Genomic DNA, 9,175 nt, shown 5'->3' with positions numbered 1-9,175 from the left:
CATAATTATCAATTTTGGATTAACTTGTAATTTTTACTTTGTTTTGTAGGAAAAATGGTGCTTTTGAAGGTCTGAAAAGAAATTTTGCCATTGAGGAGTGACTTCTACAGCCAAAGATGTCAAAAACAAGTTTTCAAGTTGAAATATGCATTGACCAAATTGCGCATAACTTACCGCATAAGCTATGCAGATCTGCATAAGGAGAAGAAACACTGTTCCAATACCTGCCGAATTGTGCATAAGGAGAGTGCATGGCTTATGTAGATTCACGCCTCCCTTATGCAATCTCATGGAATTGTGCATAACCTATGCGCCAAGTCATGCAGTTTCGCATAAGTGAACCAGAAACAGCCGAAAACTGCATAAGGGATTGCATAACTTATGCAGTCCACTTATGCAGTCCCATAAAGATTTCATTAATGAGCTGGCAGAAGATTCCCTCAGAAAATCTCTCCTAAAACACACCATTTTTAGGGCTCCATGTCAGAAAATGCTATAAATAGCCTCATTTCCCATTTTAGAAGGAGAGTAGAAAAGGAAAGGAAGAGGAGAAAGAGGAGCAGCTGAAGAGACACAATCATTTTCCACACCATTTCCAACCAGATTTGGAGATTTCTTTCTTTTCTTATATTTTTCCTACATTTCTAGTGTTGAGCTTTTTATTTCTTAGCTTAGATTAAAGCTTTATTTCCATTCAAACTCAGAATATCTTGTAAATATTATGGGTAGTGAGTAGTTTTATCTTGATTCTAAAGTAAGGGTTGTAATATTTGAGATATTTTGTGGATTTTGATTGGGTAATCCATATTTTGTGGTCTTAATGAGTTTTATTCATTTCTTGTGTGCTTAATGACATGCTTAGTGTAGGATCCCATTAAGTAATGTTCTTAATCCATGGTTGAGGCACCGAAAGGAGAAGGCCTTGTGATAGATAATCAAGAAATTGGACTTAATTAACTTAGATCTAGAAATAGACTAAGGATTAAGAGGATTCACAGATTAATTAAAGAACCTAATGGGTCTTAATTAACTCTAACTCCACAAAAGTAGGATTAGATTGATTAAGGCACTCTTTGTCTCACTCGAAAGGGTATTCAAAGGATTTAAGAATTAATCTCCTTAAAACCCGTAAGTTCCACAAGATTGGATAACCAAATTAAAAATCCCAAAATAGCTCGAATATGAAATCCTGAACTCCGGAATCGCCTTTTTATCATTGTCAATTTCTAATCAAATTTAATTGCTTGCCATTTTAAATTTTGCCATATTTCACTTGCTTATTTCAAATTGATGCAATTTTAGTTAAATCATTACATAGTTGAATAGATTATTAATTTTGCACATATAGATTTCATACTCCAATACCCATCAATTTATTGCTTTAATTTCAGAAATAGTTCAATTTAGTCAACTTTTTATATCAAAAATTCAATCATTAACACAACTCCTCGTGGGAACGATATCTTTTCTATATTACTTGTACGACCCGTGCACTTGCAGTTGGGCCACATCAAGATGGTTAATAATATAAACAGCATAAAGAGCTACTTCTCCCCAAAATTTTTTTGGACATGAGGCAGAAAGAAGAAGAGTACATACAGAATCAAGAATATGGTGATGCTTGCGTTCGGCTCGCCCATTCTGTTGAGAGGTGTGAGGACAAGAACGTTGAACAACGGTGCCTTGTTGACTAAGAAACTGAAGTAAAGAAGAATCTCGATATTCCATGGCATTGTCTATTCGGAGAATTTTAATGTCACAAGAGAACTGAGTTTTAATCATTTTTTCAAATGTGATGTAAATTTGTGATAACTCAGATTGATGTTTCAAAAAATAGATCCAAATAAACTGAGAATAATCATCAATATATATCACAAAATAACGAAAACCATTTATTGAAGAAATAGGAGAAGGACCCCAAATGTCAGAATGAATTAAACCAAAAGGATTGTCTGAAGTAATATTATTATGAGAAAAAGATAATGTAGGTTGTTTTGCAAGCTAACAATTTAAATAATTAAATGACTCAAACTTAGTAAATCCTAATAATATATGAGAAATTAAAGGTTGAATTTTACTGGCAGAAGCATGACCAAGACGAAGATGCCATTGGTGAATGGAGGAATTAGGGATTGTAGCTGCAGACACAAATCTCTGAGGAAGATTTAAAGATGCAAGCTCAAATAATCAACCCACTCTGCGGCCCTCCCCAAGAATTTATCCCGTTTGTAGATCCTGTACCTGGACACCATGGGGAGAAAAAATGACATTTAGTCTTTTTGCACACAACTGACCAACAGAAATAAGATTGAGTGCCAAATTAGGGATATAATAAGTGTCAGGGAGATGAAGATTTGAGGTAGACACATGACCAGTATGTGTGATGTTCATTTTAATACCATTTGCAGTATGGATTGGTGGTAAGGAAGATACAGGTTTTGCAGAAAATAAGAATTTAAGATTAATGGTCATATGATTACAACATGCAGAGTCAAAAAGGCAATAAGAATTACCCGGAGTGCCAGACATGGCAGCAGGAGAATTAGAAGAGATAACCTGTTTGAATAGTGCCTCAAGATCACTCATGGTGATGGCAGTAGAACCCTCAATAGCAGCAACAACAGTGACAGAAGAAGATCCAGGTTTTGAGACATTCTTGAATTTAGAATGCCCTTCTTTTGGTCTTGGAGGATGTGTGGGACAATGTTCAAAAATATGAACGTAACCATGACAATATCTACATTCTATAGTAGGACAATATGCAAAAGCATGACCAATTTGATTACAATTCTTACAGAGTTGATTGTCAGATTTCTGATGTGAGGATGGAGTAGTTGCAAGAGCAATTTCAAATTGAGGAGTTTTATCCAAACTGAGACGAGTCTCTTCAAAAATAATCTCTTGAATAGCAGTATCCAATGATGGGAGTGGATTTTGATGTAGCAGGGATGCTCGAACAGCCTCATATTCTGATCGAAGAGCCATTAGAACTTGAATGAGATGAAGATGATCTTCACTGATTTTGGCCTGAGATATTTGATTCCAAATGGGTTGGACCTGGGCAAGAAAATCATTCACATATTGACCTGCTTCTTGTTTCAGATTATGAAGAGTAGTCCACAACTGATAATAGTGGGCAAGTCCAGTGGTCTGATATCAATTAGCTAAAAAATCCCAGATCTCTTTTGCAGAGTCATAATTAGCAAATTGGATATGGATGGACGAGACAGAGGTATTGCGAAACTAGGTGATGATCTGATGATTTTTACTATCCCAATCCTCAAGACGGTTAGCAAATTTTATATCAGTTTCATCATTCTCTCTTATCGGCGTAGTGATATCTCCGGTAACAATACTCCAAAGCTTGCGACTTATCAAAAAACTTTTCATTCCTTGGACCCAAAGATTATAGTTGGAACGAGTCAGAACTGTTGCAATAGGTTTTGAAATATCAGATTTCTCCATTGATAACAAGATGAGGAGAAAAAAAAATGGTATACTAACAAGAATGAAAGAATAAACCAGAACAGGTTGTAGAGAGAGAAGAGAGACTCCATAAACTAGAAATAAAAGCTTTACGGCTCTGATACTATGTTAGAAGAAAGAATACAAGTAATGAAAGAAAGAATTGTGTATTTGTCTATATCTTATTTACAGAGATATTACATCTATTTATACATGAGAATATGAGCTAATTTAGACAAGAATAATAATTGTTGTAATTATGCTACATAAATCTCCTATAATCATGCTAATTATTATAATTATGCTAAATAAATCTCCCATAATCATCCTAATTGCTTTAATTATGGCACACAAATCTCATATAATCATGCTAATTGCTGCAATTATGCTAACACTAGACATGACAACTGAACAAGGAGTATAGCATCTGATTCAAAATCAACATCTCTCCACCCCTTTTCCTTTAACCAATTCAAAGTTTCCCGAAAGCTCATAGCTTCTGCTTGTAAAGAATTCAAAGCCAAAGGATGTATTTAATACGCCTAAATACTCAAAAAGTTTTTAGTGGAAAAGGAAAGATCAATGCATGGCAATTGGCTTCCGGTGATCTTATCTCCCTACTTAGCATTCACCCATATATATATTGGCAACTACATCATTGTAAAAAATATTCAGAGTTGCAATTACAAATTGAATAAAAAAAATTAAGAGCACATTCATTTTATGAAGAGTTTCGCCAAGGCATAGTAAATTAATACAGCGAAAAGTATCTATCGTTGTGAATTATTTTTAATTAAAAGTTTTTTGTTTAATATTTTATAATCTTGAGGTTTGACCACAATTACTAATGAGCCCTTATTGTTTTAAAATTGAACTATAGCATTCATGTAGTTTGACTTCACGTACCATTTTTCTATAAGCACCATTTAATTATAGCTATTAAATGGACATGAAATGACATTTTGACCCTTGAATAATGACATTCTTGTAGCTTAATGTTGTTTACTATTTAGTACTTAAAAAGTTTAAATTGCTAGTCCTTCTATTAAAATAATTATATTTTTTTTATAAGCATTATTTTTTTTTTTAATAAAATTACGAAAACGTAGCATATTACCTCCAGCTAATAAACATGGATTAATAGGTCGCCCATCCTCGAAAAGGATATGCTAAGAGAAGCCTGGGACTGAGGTACAAAGCAACCAAACAACTCAAAGGCCAAGAACAATATGCGAAAACAGAGGATAACAAAAGACACAAGACCACAAATACCAGTGGACCACGCCAAAAGCTAAAACAGACAGTCGTCGAAGACCAGGCAAAACAAGATCAAAACAGAACCATAAAGAACCAAATGACAAGATCATGAGATCTCCAGCCGAAAAGAAGGGTCCCGGAGCTCTGAACCAATGCACCAGGGAATACCCCAATGCCAGCAGGGAAGCCTAGAGAGTCCATCCGGAGGATGACCAAGCCCTTAGCACCAAAACGCAATTCAAAACCAATTAAACGAGATCAAAGCAGGCCCATAAGCAGATGCAAACAAGCTGAAGCAGGATAGCAGGAGCAGCATATGAAAAAATGACAGCAGATTGAGACATCAAGCACGGAGGATGCTGCAAAACCCGAAGGAGCACAAAGGAACAAGGCACGCCTTGCTATCAGATCAAGGACACTGAAAAGCAACCCAGAAGTTGTTATATGGAAGCAGATGCCGCAATTTATGGTCAAAAAATTTGCTTTTTTAAAAAATAAATATTGCAAATTGAAGAACTTAAATTCATGAATTAATGTTAAATAAAAAGTAATCAGATCAACTCAGCTAACATGGAATTTATTAAATTATTCTTCCAAAATGTAAATTTACCAAATATAGTAATCTCCAAATAATTTAAATTTTATTAAAATTTTTGCCATATAAAATATAATTAATACAAATTAAATAAAATTCAAAATTCATTACATTTATTTTAAATAAATTTAAAAAAAAAATCCTTGAACTTCAATACAATAAATTATTATCCAATTTGCAATATAATATTTAATTATTCACTTTATATATTTATTCATTAACTTTCTATATTAGTTAAGACATTATTCATTGCATTAATACTCTATAGGATTTTGATTTAATAAATTGGCATAAAAAATGGTGGCGTTGATTGCTGAATGATGGCACTCTCTATTGTTTTGGTTCGGAGTAGATAATTTCATACTACAATTTTTCTATAAGCAGCAAATGTGACAAGAAAGGGAGGGAAATATCAACGACGGGCGCTATCCGCTACCAAAAGGTCACACCGAATACAACCTACCTTCCAAGAACAAATTACAGTAACCCAGAAAACCAAATACCCAATAGCACGTGATTGACTAAAAGGCCTCCAATTCACTATAAATGGCTCCCTTCCAGTCCTATGGTTTTTGCACCACCACACCTCTCGAAAAAATGGCTCTCAAACACTTGCTGCTGTTGTTTCTTATTGTAATATTAATTCTTTCCATATCTCCTTCATTTGACGCTCAGAGGCCACCCAGTAGGCAGCCACCACGCGGGAGGAGGCCCCCTAATTCAGAAAGAAAATTAATAGCTTTAGGCGCTGTTAAATCTCCCAACGTAGCATTACCAAAGTTATTCCCAGGCCACAAGCTAAAAGCTATTCGAGTTCCTAATCAACTACAAGAGGCCAAAAAACAGGCTTCCATCATTAACTTGGGTATGGCCTGATGGATCCATCATATGCTCAGAATATGCATGATTCTATGTATCCTTTATATACTATATTCTGTGGAAATGTTGATGAATAATTATCAGCCATGTACTGCTATAGTTCGGGTGGTAAAACAAGGTCAGAACTAGAAAAATGAATAAGGACCAGTACTGGTGCTATATTTATCGAATTTGAGTGGATTGTACTGCTTTATATATATATAGAAAGCACATTTGGCTTGTTGGGTTAATTCCCAATCCTTTTCTATTCTGCACATTAATTTTCCATCTTCATTTGCTCTTAACATACTATCACCTGGCGGCTCCATCTAAATTAACATTTGTTTGTGTTTTCATAGTGAATTACTGTAGGAGAATTTGTTGATCTTATTATTCACTCCACATTATCAATTTGGAAACAAAAACTTGTAATAAAAATTAGATTAAATATAAGCCTGAAAATTAGCCAATGCTGAATTTGTTATAAACGAAAACTTCGAATAGTAACTTGAAAAGAATAAAAATGTTGAATATAATTTTGAAGAGGAAGGAGAATAAGAAGAATGAAGCTGCTGTCTTTGGTTAATATATCCAATATTTTTTTAGTGTAAATAGGCTTCATTGGATAATAAATAGTAGATTTTTCAATTTGAGCAATGATTCAAATTCCAATATTCATCCTTTTTTTTAAAAAAAAAAAAAGCAACATGTGGGTCTTAAATAAAGAGCACAATATAGCTGATCCCTCAATGGATGGGAATGAACTCCAAAAGATTACAAATAAAAGGGGTAAACTTCAGATCATCAACCTAGCTATTTTTGCCAATAAAATTCTTTCACTACCAACTTAAAACATTTGGGAACTTTAAGGTGGTGACTCTTGGATGAATGGATTCCTGACTTTGTCTATTACTCAGCAAATATTATTAATTTGATTACTATATCTTATCATATGTATAACTGTTTCATTACCAAATGAACACTTGCTTTGCTAGGTAATTGAATTTGAGACTTCATTGATAGGAATGAGAATTCAAGGCCCCAGACCTAGCAAAGAAGATCCAAAATTACTTGATCAGAATCCAGCCATCCAAAGTCCAATACAAGGCCCAGAGGTCATAACACAATGAAACTAGCAAGGTGGCGGGTCACATGACCCAAAGATAGTAGCCCCTTAGTTGCACATTTATTAGGTTGGGCAGCATAGAAACTCTTGCTAGGTTGAGAAAGTCCTCATAAGAAACTCTGTTGTTAATAATTGGCTCTGATCGAGTTTCAATTTCAAATGAGCATGTGAAATGTCTCTTTCAATTGGGAAAGACACTTTGACTCTTCGTTCGGTACCACTCCTTAAAATTTCAGTTTTTCCGGTATGAGAGTGGAAATGTCACATGTTTCTATATGCCTATAGAGCAATCTTTACGGAAAAGAAACGGATTATGGAACAAGAAAAAGATGCATTATCAAGAAATTTATTCAATCTATCCTGTAAATTAATTTTATATGCACATTACTTAAAACGAACATGTAAAGAAGTCAAAAGTTATTTTCTATGATTGTTACTGCAATGTGTATATAGTTGATAATTTCTTCATTTCATATACTACGAAGGGAAAATAATCTATAACTACCTGAATTTCATGTGAAAGTTGACATTTGCCAAGATACCAGAGAAAGATAGAAGAACCCTTGCTTCTCAAACCTTCTCTCTGTTTTACAGTCAGCAGCATCTCGCCTAATTTTTCCAATTTTCCCGCTAACATAGTAACAGTGGAGCCCATTATTACCTAAAATCAGCAGATTTTTGTTTTGATTTCAGAATTCTATGTATGAAACCAAATGAATAGAATTTGGACGCGTCTTCTGCTAATGTAGGCGCCAAACCGTTATAAAAGGGCATTGATTCTTCCAGTTCTAGACCATCGAAGCTCAAAGATGTCTAGCACATATCTCCTAGTGTTGCTTATTGGTGTGGTTGCTCTCACCACTCCTTCCTTGGCTGATCACCACAAACCACCTCACTATGAGCACATTCCACCTGCTTTTAGCCCCAATCCTGCCCCTGAGCACATTCCACCTGCTTTTAGCCCCAAACCTGCCCCTGAGCACAAGCCACCAACTCACTTTCCTAAGCCACCAATCCCTGCCCATAAACCTCCTAGAAAAGAGAAGCCAGGACCAAAGCATGAGCCATTTACCCCAGCTGAACCTCCTAAAGTAGAGAAACCAGTACCAGAACACAAGCCACCAACTCTATCTCCCAAACCAGCATTTTTGCCACCAATCCATAAGCCATTTCCGCCTTATGGTCACTTTCCAGCACACCCTCCAACGGAGAGTGGTGAAGCTCCTCATAAGCCACCACGGAAGACGACGCCTCCCCCCATTCCACAAAAGAAGCCACCTAGTCCACACCACAAAGCACCTCCACCAACCCATGCCTACTGAATTAGTACTGATGCTGAGAGATTGCTGGTTAGAAATAAGAGCTCATAAGTAGTCACATATGCTTTTTATCTATAGAACTCATGTTATTATTGCAGTGGTTGCCCTACAGTGGTAGCCAATGGGCATATCCTTATACTTATCCTTGTGAAAGCACTGAGTGCTACTTGTAGTCATTTACATATTTTGGAATATACATTACTTTCTATCTAAGTGTTTCTGCTCTTTCAAATTTGATATAAATGATGAGTTATGGAAATTCTGGTTGGTTGGCATGGAAATGCATGCTTGATACAGAAGATGAGCATCTTAAAGTTAACCTGATTTTCCCACCAATTTACGTGGTTCGGTATGTATCCCGCACGTTATGATATGAGATTCATCAAATATATGTCGAAAGGAAATCAAGTGCAATAATATATATGACCTTCAGAAATATACTTATAAATGAATGACCATATGGAAAGTTGTGATCGAGACTCGAGAAACAAGATTACTATCCATAAGAACTACTAGATCAAGATGGTGTGGCCGTGGTGGCTGCATTTACCTCGA

The 9,175-nt window shown here is 35.3% G+C and overlaps 1 protein-coding gene across 1 annotated transcript; it reads left to right on the top strand.

Annotated features, from left to right (window-relative positions):
• Nucleotides 1-8,084: 8,084 nt before the first annotated feature.
• On the top strand, nt 8,085-8,833 carry LOC110661326 (early nodulin-75). Its single transcript, XM_021819913.2, has one exon. The coding sequence runs from the start codon at nt 8,111-8,113 to the stop codon at nt 8,621-8,623; it is 513 nt and encodes a 170-aa protein (XP_021675605.1). The 5' UTR covers nt 8,085-8,110; the 3' UTR covers nt 8,624-8,833.
• The last annotated feature ends 342 nt before the right edge of the window (nt 8,834-9,175 follow it).

The sequence above is a fragment of the Hevea brasiliensis genome, chromosome 4 (genome assembly GCF_030052815.1).
Source record: "Hevea brasiliensis isolate MT/VB/25A 57/8 chromosome 4, ASM3005281v1, whole genome shotgun sequence".
Taxonomy (NCBI): domain Eukaryota; kingdom Viridiplantae; phylum Streptophyta; class Magnoliopsida; order Malpighiales; family Euphorbiaceae; genus Hevea; species Hevea brasiliensis.
The sequence above is the reverse complement of the archived record's forward strand: the minus strand, read 5'-3'. Positions and strand labels throughout refer to the sequence as shown.